Source organism: Hakea prostrata, chromosome 7 (assembly GCF_041222555.1).
Source record: "Hakea prostrata isolate BN-2017 chromosome 7, UWA_Hpros_2, whole genome shotgun sequence".
NCBI lineage: Eukaryota > Viridiplantae > Streptophyta > Magnoliopsida > Proteales > Proteaceae > Hakea > Hakea prostrata.
The window spans coordinates 22,028,445-22,046,316 of NC_142606.1; the positions used below are offsets into that span (position 1 = coordinate 22,028,445).

The window sequence follows — 17,872 nt, forward strand, 5'->3', positions numbered from 1 at the left end:
CACTTTACGTACAATTCACCAGAAACTGACCACCACCTAAGGGTGTCAATCGGTACGGTTTCGGTAATTCGATACGGTACCAACTTTGAATACCGAAAACCAAAACCGTACCGTACCAAATTTAAACGGTACGGTACGGTTTCGGTATTTACAAAAACGGATTGTTACGTTTCGGTATTAAATCGGTACAGGAAAACGGTTTAAACACGGTATCTAGTGCGGTATAATTTTGGTACGAATAAACTTATGCCACTTTTGTTATTAGTTCATTAAGATCCTAATGAAATTGTGATCAACCAATCGATATAATTTGAAATTAACGAGATAAAACAAGTATTGACAGACATCCTTAGAGAGGATTTTCTCAACAGTTGTGCTTTAGTTTGATTTGGTTTTGTTTTTTTAAGAAAAGGAGTGAATGATGAAACAAAAAACTGAAATAGGGAATTAATGATAGGATAAAGGTAAAGTGTTTTAATTGTAAAATTACAATTTATATTCCTTAATTTGATACGATACTAATTCGGTACGGTTTCGGTACGTACCGCGGTATAAGTACCTAAAACCGGAACCGTACTGAAAAAATTCGGTTTCGATACATCTGTACTGAATTTTGAACAGTACGGTACGATGCGGTTTTAGACGGCACAGTTCAGTACGGTTAAACGATTTCGGTACACAATTGACACCCTTATCATCACCATTGTCAAAAACCACCCCAACCCCCTGCTGCCCACGGCCACCACCCTCACCTTCTCCTACTAGAAATCATCCCCCAACTCCTGGTGGCTTTGTCTGTTTTGATATTCTCCTTCTCCCTATCATGGCCATTTCCAATCAAATCTAAATCCCATCTCATGTGTAGCTCAACTTGAGCAACATAAAGGCATCAGAACCTAACATTCCGATTTCTTCGAACTGGAATCTGAGGCTTAAACTTCGCCAGATTCACCGTGTGAACAAATGCTCTGTCGAACACAAAGAGGTAGCGCTTCCTCTCCGGTCTCCACTGACCTTCTCATAAACAATCCCACTTTTATCATTTGTGATTATAAATAAAAAAAATATAATATCTAGAGAGAGAGTAGAGTGTGTGTTTTAGTGTTTGATTTATTACTGCTACTACGTGAGCCTTATTTCTTTCGAACCTAAAAGGAAAGGGAAAGTGAAGGCAAAAAGGGGATTCAACTTCAGTGATGCACATTAAATGCGCAGCACTGTGCTGTGATTGTCGAGATCAAATATTGACCAAGATTTTGATCTCGACCGTTCGTTTCAATTTTCACCATCTTCAAAATGGATGGTCGAGATCAAAATTTTGGTTGGCAGCAATTAATGCATAGCATTCAAGTTCACTCCAGCAAAAGAGTATGTAGAAGACCAAATGACTGCAGCAACTCATGCTCCGCACTAATTTCAAGCTTTCATCATTTCTGTTGTCTCTACTTATAACTGAGAAGAAGAAAAATTGGTAAGTGCCAAATACTCAAGAACTGGAATGATTGGTGAAGGTTAGATTGATTTTAGTGCCAAAAATTTCTGCTGAGGTAATGAAGGAGATACTAAATGGTTTGCTGCCAATACCGGCTTCGTTTGGAAGATCGTTCCACGCTTTGGCACCATGGTTATCTTCCAAGTCCATGTCTTCCGTCAACACCAATATTGGTTATGAGGATTTTTTTTTCCAGTCACTATTTACTTTGTTTTCTCAACTAATCATTTAGTATATATGTGTACTGTTGTGCACAGTAAATGATATTTTCTAGAAAAAAAGAGAGTTTCTAGTGAATTCCAATATGGGCTTTGAGTAAAAATGGGATTAAGCTTATTGGGGTCTTCTTCTTCTTATGGTGTTGCAAGAAAGTAATTTATTTATTTTTATTTTCTTTTTCATTATAACTCCATTGAAACTTGAGCTTAAATTGAATGGTTTTCTTCAAAATCTTGAAGGTGGAAAGGTATTTTCAAAAAAGCTTGAGAGGTAGTGTGACCGCTGTTGAAATAACATTGTATTATTTTCAAATATTTTTTTCTTTTTTTTTTGTAAGAAATCTTGTACAATCTTGAAGATTAAAATCGTAGATTCCCTCCTTATGGCTAATCTCAAACATTTCAGGTTAGTGAACCACGGTCAAATTCTTGTATGTTTTACATTTATCTTTCATTAGTGTGGTAGTTTGTTGTTACTTGCTTTCCCTCAGTAGCTTCTTTAATTTTTAATTGTTGAATCTCACACCGTCTTGGTGCTCTGAATTCAAATTGCAAATTTGCAGTGAAAACAAAAGAGAAAGTCATGGTTGGATCTTTGTGTCTGATCCGCGAAGTTTTGTAGGCCAGTTTTTGTGACAGACGGTTGAAGATTAGATGAAAAAAATACTTTCAAGGGAGACGTGAGGAAGTCTTGGAGAGGGAAGCTCCAATTTTTAAGCAAAGTTTTCTACTGGAATTCAAACTTGAATTTTGAATAGCGGTTGGGAGTAGATCAGATCCACCACCCGCTGCGGACTGGGACTGTATAAAAAACACAGAAAACAAACAAACAAAAAAACAAAGATCATAATTTTAGTTTTGATGATAAGAAAAAAGATAAAAGTTATAACTGTCTTTCTAAATAATAATAAACAGAATAGGGTAAAATCGTTATTTTTTATTTTTAATACAGTAACAGTAATAAAGAAATGTGTGTCTTTTCTCTAATTCAATTTACCATAATGAGAAAACAATTTGCTAAATTTTGACAGTTTCGGTAATCACTGATTTTTTTGGTCGAGAATATCGTCGAAAGTGGGCGAATACCAGTGAAATACTAGTAGGTTCGACACTTGCAAGTGTATTGACATGTGAAAGATATCTCGTCTAATTCTCTCTATAGCCTCGAGTCCAAATCCTGCATCACACCAAGAGATTAGGAATTTGTGTAAGGGTATTACACAAAATATTATCTAATGTTAGATTTTTTGATAACTAAGCTAATATTCTAAAACCATCCATTAAATTCTGAAATATGTAGTACTTATATACATCTTAGTGTATAGTTTATTAACTATTATTTATGGACCAATATTTCATGTCCTTGTAATTTACTAAAGTAAGAGTGCACTTAATATGTTACTAATTGATCTTCAACGACAATAATAAATGTCAAATTTTCATCATCTTTATTAACAATCTAGATTTCAAAATCTACTACTCAATGCATTGTATTTATTATAGTTTTTTAAAAGAAAAGAAAAGAATCAAAATTGAACACAATGAAGATTGAGTTTGGAAAGCAAGGAAAATATGTTTATAAATTTAACTTCTTTTACAAAATTACCACTACTAAATATCATGTCCTAATAATTAATTTGTATGCATAGCCGTCACAAAATTTATGAACCAGAAATTTTCATATGGCATCACCAATTTTAAATAAAAATAAATATTATTAAGAATCATTACATACTCACAAGTGAGTCTCCTACGTATTGAAGTATGAATAGAAAAAAGCAAAATCTCTAATAAATATAAAGTATAAAAAATTAATATCCACAATTTATAAGGGGAACGGTTCAATATTATATATATATAATTCATTAAAAATAAATTTTGTTATTAATCTTACTCTATTTATTAACCAAAAAACTTATCTTGACCCAATCTATCAAAAACTCATAATTTCTAACAATTCATTGGAAAATGGTGTCGATTTTGCTTTTATGAAATGAAAGTTAAGTGTTGTTAAAACTTAAAACAACGATGAGAAGACATTTTAATGATGAGCAACAGTCATGTAACTTGCATGTATAATTGGCATGAAATATCATTTTAAATATGAATTAAGTCTAATATTGTCTCTCAGTACAGTTTCTCCTTTAGTTGTTTCACCTCATTCTAAATGTAAGTTCCGAGAATAATATGAAAATCAACTTTAATGATAAACTTTATAATGCAAAGATTGAGATATTGGAGAAAACTAATACGGTAAGTACATACTAGACATAAAACTTAATAGCCTATTTTTTCAAATCATAAAATTATGTTGTTCATAGGCCCTTAAGATATTTTTCATGTTTAAATTATAAAATGTTTTTTTTTAATTATATTAGGTTTTACAAATAGAAAAAAAAAAAAAAACAAATTTGTATTTTATAGGAAGACATAAGAATTTAAAATGCTTGAGATGTTCATTGATTGAGGGAACAAATACAACATGGTTTGGCTTTTGTTCACTTGTATCAATCACAATATAGATGAAATGTTACATGTTAGCAAGCCCGCTCACGGAATTTTAGTATATTTTATCTTTCAAGAAACTAAAAGTTTTTTTTTCTATTGCTTGCAAATACATTCTAAACAAACATCACATAGTCAAGAAATATAGTCATATCAATAAACCTTGCTAATATCTTATACAAAATATAAAAATATATGTCAATTCTGTAAATTCACCACATCCACATGCTTATTGCTTAGCAAGCTCACTCACCATTATAATATACTGCTTTTGCACTTTTGCCCAAAATAATACAAAATGCATAATGAAGTGAAGAGTTATTTATAATTTATTGAAAAAGAGTTTTATATTATTTTTTATGCCAGATACTTTAATTAACATGTTTTAATGATACAAAATTAAGTATAAAAATATATTTTCTCACAATTTTGCAACATTTGTCTAAATTTGTGCACAAAAGGATAAGAAATCTATCCACTACTTTCATGATTTGTTAAACTGAATTAAAACACTGCACAAACGACAAAAATTAAATGAAAAAAAAAAAACGAGTTGCAAAGTTTGTCTCCCTCACTTTTTTGTTTCTCTTTTCCAGTACAGAAGTGAGAATACAAGCAAGACATGGTAAATGCAAAGAAAAGAAACCAACAACGGGCTTGGTAGCTTTTTGTGAACTATGTAGAGTTCATCTGCTAGTGATATTTGTGCTCCAAAGTAGTTATTTGATGTTATCTCTTTTATTTCTCCTCTTATAGGAGTCTTTCCAATGAATTGATGCGTGGGAGGGATAGGGTTTGGGTAGTTTTTGATGATGTAGAATGGGGTGATTTCTATCCTCTATGCTATAACTAACAGTAGCTAGAGAATTCAAAATTTGGTCGGAGTGTCCTACATTGAAGTTTCATTCGGTTGGGAACAAGTTGGGTTTCCCGGGTGGGTCATTTGGGTTTAAGGTTCATGAGAGTTGGCTGCATGGCTAAAGTTGTGTTCAGCTTGACTATGAAATTCCGTCTGATGGGCCAGGTTGGAGAGTTAATTTATGTTGGGTTTTGTGAATTAATTAGGCTTGTGAAATAATTAATGGATTCTTATAAAATATAATTTGAATTTTATAACCATTGTTGATAATATTAAATAGAATAAACATTTTCAAGTGGAATGGGAAGAGGTTTTAAGGGGAAATTCTTGATTACATTAGTGATAGAAGCGGAAGCAATAAGTGAATCTCTACTTACTTCAACTGACCAAGGTCATTCCAATCTTGATTATAGAAGGAGACAACCAAGCTCTAATTTTGTTCATAACAAATAAGCATAAAGCGAGTCAATGCCAAGGAAAATCAAGTACTTAATTCACACTGTACGAGAAGAGAACTCAGTTGCAGAACGTTTAGCATCTGATGCAGTGAAACCATAGTTGTTAAGGTGTCGCCTCGGCGTTCGGGTGCCTTTGGAGCGCCTCAAATCAGCATCCCCTCATGTGCCTCGAACGCCTTATACCTCAAGGCGTTCGCTTTTTTTTTTAAAATCACATGAAAGATGCCAAATTGAAGGCATATATTGAATTACTTATTAGATTCCCATTGTAAAGTATCTATTGTTTGAACTTATATGCAATATTGCATTATAATGACCCTATATGTGATCAAATGTTCATTAAAAAATAAAAATAAAAATTGAAAGAGAATAAATTCTTGATTCGAGTCTCACACTCTCACTCTAATCCTAATCTCTTTCTCTCTTCCTCTCTTCTTCTCTTCCATTACCACAACGACACTTCGGCAAGCAGTGGCCAGCGAAAGGCGACTTATTCTCTTGGTTTCTTCCGTGACTTTTTATTTAGGACCTACTATGTGTGGTTTGTAATATGTTAGATGACTTGAGGTAGGCTAATATTAGTTTTATTTATTTATTTATTTTTATTATATAAGATATGATGTATTTATAATGAATTAGAGTGAATGAAATGTACACTAAAAATTTCACTTAAAATGCCTCAACTGCTTTGAAAGTGCTTCGTCAACTCATGGCCTTAACTAGCCTAAACTGCCTCGTATGGCCTTGTTGCCGACAACTATGAGTGAAACATCAAAGTTCTTCTTCTTTATTTTCACCCCCTTAAACTATGCAATTACATCGAGGGAATCCCATGCTCTGCAATTGGGGAAGCGTAGACGAAGGAAAAAGAGGAAAAAGCTCCATGATAAATAAAATCATTTTTCCTTTTTATTCCTCTTCCTTTTTCATAAAGGTCGACCTATAAAAGTGTAAGAATATTGTTTTCAGAGAGAGGGTTTTCTTTTTGCTCTGAGAATCTAGGAAACCCCTTCTACTTTTGCGATCTCGCCTCTCTTTTCGGCATCAGGCTGCTTGGTGGTTCTCCACAGGGTTTTTTGAGACAACCACGATAATCAACAGCAACCTCCTGGTCGCAGATCCTGGGCCAATTTTTTCCAAGGAGGCAAAGTGATGGAAGGCTCAACCGAGCATCCCTTCCTATAACCTATAGTAGAAGATGATGAAGTTATTGCTGATTGCAGATTTCATACAAGAAGAAAACAGCCCAACCATTAGACCTGTAAATGGATCAGATTCGGCTTGGATACACTAGTATTCGAATCAGAATCCGATTAGCAAAACCGTTATCCTTATCCGGCAGAAATTTAGAAAAGACATCCGTATTCAAATTCGAAACTTTATCGGATATCCAATAATAATCCGATCCGATAAACTATCCAATTATTGATTTTTTATTTTTTATTTCCAATTTCCAAATCTAATTATCATCTCTTTTTAGAGAAAAAAATGTTGAATACTTTACTTTTTTTTTTTTTGTACAAAGGGGCTTTATTAAGCCGGGGGATTGGGATATTAATATACCTCAGCAAGAGTCAAACTCAAGACCTCTTCATTAAGATATGTTGGTTTCTCCACTAGAACAACTCTGCGTTGGCTTAAATACTTTATCTGAATAAATTTTTATCTGAGTATTATCTGATCCGATAAGGAATTATCCGAATCCGAATTTGCTTCCTTGGAGCATGGATACGGGCATTTTTTAGTAAGAAGAATTTGGGATACAAACATTTTTCAGATACAAACACCCTTAAACTAATACAAATGCGTATTCGGAGGCGGATTTCGGCTATCCATTTATAGGTCTTTAGTGGGGTACATATTCAACGCCAAACCGTTATGCACCAGCATGCAGCATGACATCACAAACAAAGGGACCATGTAGGAGGGGCCATTGTTTATAGACTATGTTATTCCCAGATTGACACTGAGAGGGGGGTGAATCAGTGTCTTCAAAAATTCACCACAATGTGGATGTGTCTACCAGACAGTGTACCACTCGTAGCTATCAACTGCACAAGGACACGTCCACCACACACCACAATGTGGCTGGGTCTATCAGACAGTGTACCACCACTCTGCAATCAAGGCACTCCAATATGTGCAACAAAGAAAAATAAACAAAAAACGCAATGCACCAGAGTTTACGTGGTTCGGCCAAATTGCCTACATCCACGGAGTAATACCCTACCTAGGGTTTCGTATATTACACAATACACTCCTAGATATTATGACTGCTACAACAGTCCAGGAACACCAATCCCTGCTATAGTCTAAAATGCAATTCAGACAAGGGCACCAACCCCAACCCCCTAGACAAGCTCCAACTTGCTAGGTCACAATGTAAACCAATAATTCAAGTTCCCCAAATTACATTCATGATTTAGGTTCTTCATCTTTAAACATAACCTAGAAAATAATAGACAATAACTTGTGAATACAGGTTACCTCAACTTGTGTAAGATGCATGGTAACAATACTTGTTTCTCTTTTTCTCCAACTCTTTTTTTTTCTTTTCAATCTTTTTCAGTTTTCTCTCTTTAAAAAAACCATACAACCATGTTCCCTTCTTTTCTTCTGCTGCTTCTTCTTCTTTCTCTTTCACTTTCTTTCTTGTTCAGCAAAAGAAAAGACTTCTTATTCCCAAGCTTCAGATCTCCAAAGCCAACCAACGTCTTCTGGTTCGACCTCCACGCTCTTCCCAAGCTCCTCAAAACGTCCTTCCTCTTCTGTTGGAGTTTGCTCTCCTTTTATAGATTAATTAAACTCAGAGTTTGAATCAAACTCAGAGTTCCTATCTGACTTAAACAATGAGTGTTTTGACATACAAATCGAACTAACTTAAAGATCTCCAATGAACAATCCCACCGTTGGATTTGAAGATCAAGAAGTCGTGAAGCTCTCCTCCAAAAATCGGCTCAATCGGACACTGGATAACCATCCGATGAAGAGGTTGATCAAAACTGGACAGAGACCCTCAAACACGGGATTCTTGAGTTTTCTTTATTTGAATTGGATTCTTTCTCTCGGAACCTTTTTGTGTGTTGCTGTACCATATCAAAGCCCACTTAAGTTGCCAACAATGACAACACCTTCATTTTAGGCCAATGGAACAACAGACTAACAAAGTATAAGGGTTTTATATGGAGGGGATGGAGATATTAAATATGCCATCAGCGCAAGTCAACCCACAACCTCTTGAGAGGTGTTAGTCATTACCAATCGAGCAACCTCTTGCAATTGGAAGTCGATGGATGTTCGGATCCGAACCTCTAATCTTGCGACCTTGGTCAGCAGCAATCTCAATGAAGAAAAAAGATGAAACTGAAGTACCAATTTGGATTCGCATATACGGACTAAACCTTGGATTTTTCTTTGCAGTAGCCACTGCTAGCTGCTGCCAACGGTGTTGATCGCGTCACATAATCAAAATATGATTGTATAATAGATTAAGTATTATCTTGACCCTTGGTCCTCTACCACCTGGAGCAGTCCCACCACCAAGGAGCTTTCGATGAACCAAAAACTCTGTGACAGCTGCATCTCTGATAAATTCCTCTTTCAACATAATTTGATCCAATATGATAGAAATCTCAATAGCATGCATGCATACAATGTTTTCATGACATCAAGCAGGAACTCTCAATAAATCTCTCACATGAAGTTTACAAGATCTCTCACCCACTCATTGTGGTGTCAACACACCCCAAGTCTTCCAAGATGTATAAATCTCTTAACACAATTCTAACAAATTTCTCAGATGCATTTATGTCTTTGAAACATTTATATTAACCCAATGAGTAACCTAAAGTCCATAGTGGTCAATTTGATCATCTATTTAAATACAGGGTTTTCCTAATAGCTAATACCAACCAATAAAACCCATCAAGTAAATGTAGAATTCAGCACAACAGAGAAGATGAACAAGGAATTATAACAGTATCACATTCAAATCAGACAAGTGAAATAGGCATATCATTACCAGACATATTTACACTTAGAATCAGTTCAGCAAGGTAGAGAAGTGAACAAAGGCATTCAAAAACATGGTAAACACAGAGAAGAGACTCACTGGCCGAGTTTAATATCCTTAGACAGAACCAAGCGATCGAAGATGCCCCTATAATTATATAAAATTACATTGGATAAAGTATTGAGTAGCCAAATTATCATTTAATTGCAAATTTTATTTTATTATTATTTTTTTTTTTTTGTTGTACAAACGAGGTCAAGAAGACCTGAAAAGAAGCAAAAAGCAAACACTATGTCTCAGCAAACTGGGCATCCGTCCTAAAAATCTCTTCCAATTCTTGGGGAGGTTGACAAAACACACTGTCTCAGCAAACTGGGCATCTGTCGTAAAAATCTCTTCCAATTCTTGGGGAGGTTGACAAAATATTACCTAACAAATGGTGTAACCCTTTATCCCTTGGGTGTGAATGATGCAATTATAGAATAAATGCACAATATGAATATATCCACCAATAAGTGAATTGTCCCAATGCCTTCAATTACAGAAATGAAAATGACACAAGTCAAGAACAGTATTCTCAGTTGATAAGGATGAATGATGAATGCTCGCTCTCAAGGGAAATAAATGTGAAAACCCATTTAGAGTTCTGAACAGGTTTACCCATTCAACTCCGACCAAATTAAGAAACCAAAAAGGTTATATCCCACATCAGATGATCGAAATATAAGGTAGGCAGGTAAAAAAATGATCAAATACTTGAAAGCAACAAACAAACAGAATTAATTCCCCATCCAACCAGCTGGTCTTCAAATAAATGGTGGTTGGTGAAGTGGTCAAGATTGATGCAATTAATAACCCCCTTTATTAATTAAAGAATCCCTGCTGCTTCGATCTTTCTTAAGCTAATTAATAACTTTGTTGGTATCGATCAAGAGAATTAACCAAACCATCGCTTACGCATCTTGGTCAAATCGCTTATTCTTCACCACTGAGACTGAGACTGAGACAACCCTTTCAGATACGCATTTCTTCCAAGGAAAATAATATATAATTACATATTATCAAATTAAGGACCTCTAGCTACCTCTAACCAAAGACAAGTCGCCATACATCAAACTATACATCAAAGACCGACCCGAGTGTCGACCATCCACGTGAAAGACGCGCGCGAAAGACTAAAGATGGAGTCTTTCATGGGCAAATTAAGACCGATGACACCAGAGTCTACCCATAGCAGGGCACGTCTGAAAACCGTTTATATAGTTCCCTTCACTGGGATCATTTACCTGCAACAACATTACTCACTCTTAATTGCCATTTGAGTAGTGATGGCTTATGTGCAGTTGGTGTTTCCATTATGTTGGGTTAACGTGGGAATATTTCTCATTATTCTCTGGTGTGGCAGCTTCATGAGCATGAGCTTGGCACAATCACTATCATTATCATCATCATCACTCAATGGAACGGATGATCGGCTAGCCTTGCTTGCCTTCAAGGCTCGCATAACCGAGGATCCGTTTCACGTTTTGAGCTCTTGGAATGATTCCGTCCCCTACTGCAAGTGGCAAGGCATCACGTGTGGCAGTCGCCGGCATCCAAATAGGGTTAAAGTGTTGGAGTTACGGTCCTACAAACTGATAGGATCCATTGCACCGGAAATAGGTAACCTCAGCTTCCTTGGGACGATTTCTCTCGAAAACAACAGCTTACATGGCGAAATCCCTCATCAGATAAGCTTTCTAGCCAGGCTTCAATATTTATATCTGCAAAACAACTCTTTTGAGGGGAAAATCCCACCCAACATATCACGTTGTTCCAACCTTAGAACACTCCGGTTGGATTACAATTATCTTGCAGGGAAAATCCCGATAGAGTTCGGGTCCCTGTCAAAGCTTCAAGTCCTTGCAGTCCATAAGAACCATTTAAGTGGACAGATTCCAACCACTTTTGCTAATCTTTCATCACTTGAAGCCATTTCAATGATGTACAATGGATTCAGTGGAAGTATTCCAAATGCCTTTGGCCAAATGCCAAGATTAATGAAGCTCCTTTTTTACGGAAATAAGTTATCAGGTACGATACCTCCTGCTCTATATAATATTTCATCACTCCGTCTTATTGATTTTGGAGCTAATCGACTTCATGGGAGTCTGCCACCAACATTAGGATTCAATCTACCCAATCTAGACTGGTTTTCAATTGCAGCAAACCAATTTCACGGGTCTCTTCCAATTTCAATTTCGAATCTATCAAAACTCCAGGTGTTTCAAGTTAGCAACAACAATCTTGTTGGGAAAGTGGCAATTGATTTTGGAGGCTTATCAAAACTAACTACTTTATTCTTAGCCTTCAATCATTTGGGAAGTGGAGGGAGTGATGACTTGAGTTTTATCTACACAATGACCAATTGCACTAGTTTGGAACATTTAGATCTTGTTAGTAATCTATTTGGTGGTGCACTCCCAAACTCCATGGCAAACTTGTCAACTCAAATGAGATTGCTTAGAATCGCTAAAAACCAAATATCTGGAAAAATCCCAACAGGGATGGAGAGCCTTGCAAACTTAGAGCAGTTGATCTTAGGTGAAAACCTCCTAGAAGGCAGTATCCCATCTTCATTTGGAAGATATGAAAAGCTATATATCCTTCATTTACATGGGAATAGATTCACGGGGTCAATCCCTTCTTCTCTTGGAAATTTAACAATATTAAGTGATCTCTATTTACATGGTAATCATTTGCACGGAAAAATACCTTCAAGTCTTGGAAAATGCAAAAGTTTGTTAAGATTGGACCTCTCCAACAATAATTTCAGTGGTATCATCCCCAAAGAAATATTTTATATTTCCACACTAATAGGACTATACTTGAGGCAAAATCATATCTTTGGTTCTCTACCGTTGGAAGTGGGTTCATTGATCAATCTTGAAATCTTAGATGTTGAAGAGAACATGTTGTCTGGTGATATCCCAAAAGCACTTGGTGCTTGTACGAGCCTACAATACATTTATATGAGAAGAAACTTATTTCAAGGGTCTATACCACTCTCTCTAAGTTCTCTAAGAGGTCTTGAAGATTTAGATATTTCACACAACAACTTCTCTGGTCTTATCCCAAAATATTTGGGAACATTCAAGTTTCTCCAAAATTTGAATTTATCATCTAATAATCTAGAGGGTGAGGTACCAACCGAAGGAGTCTTTAGAAACTTGAGTGCATTTTCAGTCCTTGGGAACAATAAGCTTTGTGGTGGCATACCAAAACTTCATTTGCAGGCATGCAAGATTCAAAAGCCCAAAGAGCATGGTAAGCTACAAGTTCTCAAATTGATAATCACCATATGTGGTTGTGGGGCTTTTTTATCTTTGATTTGTACAATATTATTTTTCATTATTCATCAGAGAAGGAAAGATAGGAAAGAATCCACGATACCTTTGGTGGGGGGTCATCATTTTAAGGTATCTTATGCTCAACTCCTTAAAGCTACTAATGGATTTTCATCAGGGAATTTGATTGGAGTAGGGAGTTTTGGTTCTGTATACAGAGGTGTTTTCAATCATGGAGATACAGTTGTTGCAGTTAAGGTCTTCAAAATTGAACAAAGAGGTTCATCTAAGAGTTTCATGGCTGAATGTGAAGCCCTTCGAAGTATACGGCATCGTAATCTTGTCAAAATCTTAACGAGTTGCTCAAGCATAGATTTTGAAGGGAATGATTTTATGGCTTTAGTGTATGAGTTCATGCCTAATGGGAATCTAGAGAAATGGTTATATCCGCATGCAAATGGAGTGGATGACGAACAAAGGCATTTAAACCTCATTCAAAGACTGAATGTTGCGATTGATATTGCCACAGCATTGGATTATCTTCACCACCATTGTCATATGCAAATTATCCATTGTGATCTAAAGCCAAGCAATATTCTTCTTGACGATGATTTAACTGCACATTTGGGAGACTTTGGCATATCAATAATTGTTTCAAGAGCCACAGGAATATCTCAAAATCAATCTAGCTCAATCAGAATAAGAGGATCTATTGGATACACCGCACCAGGTAATGTGCCATCTTTATTATCTAGTATGAATCTTTTTCTCTTCTTTTGTGAATTCATAAGATGAGTCCAAGTATTTGTCTCTCATATTCCACTTCAAATTTGAAGGCATGATTATTATTTCACTAACATGTTAAAGTATATTTGGTCTCTTCAAGATTCAATGTCTTAAACAATTGAAAAGTGATGCAAGAAAAGTGTTATCCTTGACTTCACTTGACTCCTCTTCTGCTCTTTATTTCCACCGCAAGCACATATAACCAATGCAATTTCGTCCATGTTATGCTTAACTTCACCTTTGAATTCAATAGAATAAGAAGAGAACAAGCCCTTCCTTTGTCATGTTTATCTTATTGTAATAATCAATAGGAAATTCATATTCTTGCTAGTTCCAATAGTATTTACTATCCATGACACATATATTGCAGAGTATGGTGGAGGAGCTAATGTATCAACACATGGTGATGTCTACAGTTACGGCATTTTGTTGTTAGAGATGTTCACTAGGAAACAACCTACCGATGAAATGTTTAAGGATAGTTTTAATCTTCATTTCTGGGCAAATATGGCTTTGCATGATGATGTGATGGCTATCGTTGATCCATCATTTCTCCACATGGAAGAAGATATTGATGAGACAACTGAAACTATAGCTGAAATCACTAAGAGTCACAGATGCATAAATGAAATTGTTCGAGAATGTTTCAATTCAGTTATTGGAATTGGTGTTGCTTGCTCAGCTGAATCACCATCGCACCGAATGGACATTAGTGTTGTGGTTAATGAGCTACAGTTGATCAGGGACATTTACCTTGGAGCTGATACTTTGCGACAAAGAGTATAACCCAAACTTAGAAGGGTTATCGAACTTGGTAAGCAATCACTTCCTTTAAGAATAGAAGCTTCTTGTCATCTCAATGTATGAGTAAATTCATTAAAGTTTCCTAAACTTGCTGATGTAGGACTATCTTCTAAGGAGTTTGGGAAGATGGATGCTTTTCTGGCTGGATAATTTTCTTCTTCTTTTTTCTTTTTATATATTTCCTTTCTAAGAATTAGTGTCATTGTTTTTGGTGCTCTCTCTATCATGGGTCAAGTAGTTAAAAAGGAAATGATGTAATGTTTTCTGGGCAATCTTTCTTCTCGTGTATACCTTTCTTCTTCTCAATTAAGCAAGACAATTTGTATTTCGAAGATGACCAATTGTGGAAAAGGTTAGTAACAAAAGTGAAGAGGTTTTAGTGTTACCATTGTTGTTAAGGTTCAACTTGTGAATTATGATGGAAGTATTTGTTAAGGCCACATTGAATCCTCAGTATCCTTCAACTTATATATCGGAAACTTTTGCATATGAAGGCAACAGAAAGGTCGCAGATCAAGAGAAGGAAGGCTAGGGTCACCTGAAAAAAAGTTGGTCAACAGTAAGGGTTTCTTGAAGATTAATTCCCTCCTTAAACAATTTCTTTATTCCACTCTGTTCTTGTATCACCACAAGTTTCAGAGGCTTTATTTCTCATATACAATACTTGATAGCAGAAGTTATATAGGCTTTATATTGCCAAGCTTTGTGTTGTTTTTTAATTCATTAGAGCGTTTTCTTTGTTAAATATGTTATGCGCAATATCACATAAGTTTCTATTGGAGGCCTTCGCAGGTTTTTTTTTGGGTCTAAATTTTTAATGGATCAGATTTCAGAGGAATGAGTAGTCAAAAGCAAAAGCAATAGAAAAGACTATGATGAGTTCCTGCAACATGTTACTGGCATGCTTACACAAGTATCTGAACCCCACTAGGTAGTCTCATGACAGGGACTATAATTTTACAGGTCTAATGGAGAAGCATCTCCAAAAGCTTGCAGATTTGAAGGCTATTTCAAATTCTATGGCCGAAATGGAATTGAAGAAGAACTAGCTCCTCAACAGTTTGATGGACAACACTGGTGAGCTACATATAAGTATTAATTCCATAATTTTTTTGTAAACAGACATAAATGCTGTATTTTTTGTTACCTTAGTTTTGGTTTTAGCTACACATCTAACTTCTTGATTTTCTCTTTTGTTTAATAGAGATGAAAAAAACTACATCAGAATGAACAGAACCATATCAAGAGAAGAATTCAATTAGAAAAGGAACAAGCTGACAAAGAACGTGAAATTAAGCAGTTAACAACAACATCAAAAGGAGAGCTGAAGACAATGAAGCAACAGCTGTTTGGAAAAGGAGATCGATCAACAGCTTTGATTTTCTCTGAACTCCATCTGAGTTAGCCGTCTTGCTTTCTCTTCATTTTTAGCCTTTTCATTGCTAATCCTATTGATTTTTTGCTCCTCTGGCCTATCTTCTCTCTGATTTCTGCTTGTGGCTATTACACCTTCTTTGCTTCAAACCCCCTCTATTAAATGTATTTTGATAAAAACCATTTTTGGATTGTTATATTGGTCTCTTTATGTGCTGATCAAGGGTGTCGATTATCTGATTCCAAACTTCTCTACTTCCACACAGTTAACCAATTCTCATGCTCTCACATTTAACTGTTCTCTAGAACAATGTAATCCAAGTAATCTTGCTATGTTTTGCTCTGTTCTGAAGTTTCTTTTATGTTTGCTTAACAGTTTCTTCTTTTGGTGAACGTTTGGCTTAACAGTTTAGGTTCACGTTTCTGTCATTAGAAAAATTACCAGCTAACACACATTTAATGTCCATTTACATTATTATAGGGGTCTTTTCTTTTTATTATTGTTGGCCATTGTCTCTGGGGATCTCAAGTCCGAAGGAGCCCAGGAAAAGGAAAAGGAAAAGGTGTGGTAGGACTTAGGAGCACAAATTCGAGCCCATGACCTCCTTTGAATTATAGCCTCACAATCGAGTCTTTTCTGTCGTTTTGATTTAACAATCTTTACTTTCCATTTTTGGGTACTTTTGGGACCTTGGTTTCAATGGAAAACTCGTGTATATGAAGCCCAAAAACAGGAAACCATGTAAGACTCGACTACTGCTTTGATCATTCGATGGGAATCTAAATTCCACAATATCTCACTCAAATTTGATACTACGGATATCAATGCAAGTCTAAACAATCCTTCTTCGGTTTTTTTTTTTTTGGTAAAACAATCCTTCTTCGGTTGGTGTTAGGACTCCAAGCTAGATTTTGACTCGAATTCATGAATCTCTCTATTATATAAACACCTTCCAAGTTCCAATCCTTCAGACCTATTACACAATCTCTGCTTTTTTTTTCTTCTCTGCTAATCTTCCGTTCCGTAATCAACCCCTCTCTCTTTCTCGATCTCTCAGAATGGCAAGATTGCCAGAAAACAAGAATGGAGGAATAGCCGCCTTCTTCAACAACAGCTTAAACAACTTCTGAAGACTCCAGTAGAAGGATTCTCTGTGGGTCTGGTAGATGAAAACAACATATACGAATGGAGTGTTAATATCATGGGCCCTCTTGATACTCATTATGAATTTGGTTCTTTTGAAGCCCGCATGAGTTTTCCTCAAGATTACCCATTTAATCCTCCTAAGGTCAAGTTCGTTTCAGAGATGTGGCATCCAAACGTCTTCCCTGATGGAGCAGTTTGCATCTCCATCCTTCACCCACCTGGTGAAGACCCTAATGGGTATGAACTCACTAGTGAAAGATGGTCACCTGTTCATACTGTGGAAAGCATATTAATCAGTATTATTTCCATGATTTCTAGCCCTAACGATGAATCTCCTGCTAATGTTGATGCTGCAAAACAATGGAGAGAGAATAGACGCGAATTCAAGAGGAATGTTCGCTGGATTGTCGAAGCCTCGCAAGGATAATACAGCTTTCTGATTTCGTCTGCCCTGCTGCAACATCGATTACACTAACTAAATTTCGTTTAATTTCTCTACTTTACTGTTAATAGCTAGAAAGATTTTTTTTCTTCTTCTTCTCAGTTTCAGTTAAATTTCCAGAATATGATCATGTTAGATAATTTCTGTAGCGAAAATTTCATTCTCTTTATCATTAACAAAAATCCATTGAAGTTGTAAATTTTTTGCGGAGAAGTTCATGATCAAATCGTTCAATTTCCCCATCACTTTCTGTTGCGGAAATTTTATTATCTTTATCATAAAGATAGTTTTTTTTTTTTTTTCACAATTTTTTTTGGATAAAGTCTTTTAATCCTTGTGAAGATCTTTGAGCTTGTGGCGTCGTTGATTCCTTGAACGTCCCAAGAGAGAATCCTCATTGGATATAAATTGATTCGAGGGCTTTGGAGGAGATCTGCAGCAAGCATTAG

General features: G+C 35.8%; 1 protein-coding gene across 1 annotated transcript; it reads left to right on the forward strand.

The window, feature by feature from the left end:
• The first annotated feature begins 10,938 nt into the window (after nucleotides 1-10,938).
• On the forward strand, nucleotides 10,939-17,408 carry LOC149010563 (uncharacterized). Its single transcript, XM_089162447.1, has 3 exons — nucleotides 10,939-13,600; nucleotides 14,027-14,436; nucleotides 16,893-17,408. Exons 1-3 carry the CDS (start codon nucleotides 10,954-10,956, stop codon nucleotides 17,406-17,408), a joined length of 3,573 nt encoding a protein of 1,190 aa, XP_089018573.1. The 5' UTR covers nucleotides 10,939-10,953.
• Nucleotides 17,409-17,872: the final 464 nt, after the last annotated feature.

Coding starts and splice junctions, on each gene's coding strand:
- LOC149010563 (XM_089162447.1), top strand. CDS start 10,954: ATGAGCATGAGCTTGGCACAATCACTATCATTATCATCATCATCACTC. Junction 13,601..14,026: donor TATTGGATACACCGCACCAG/GTAATGTGCCAT, acceptor CATATATTGCAG/AGTATGGTGGAGGAGCTAAT. Junction 14,437..16,892: donor CTGATACTTTGCGACAAAGA/GTATAACCCAAA, acceptor TCGATCTCTCAG/AATGGCAAGATTGCCAGAAA.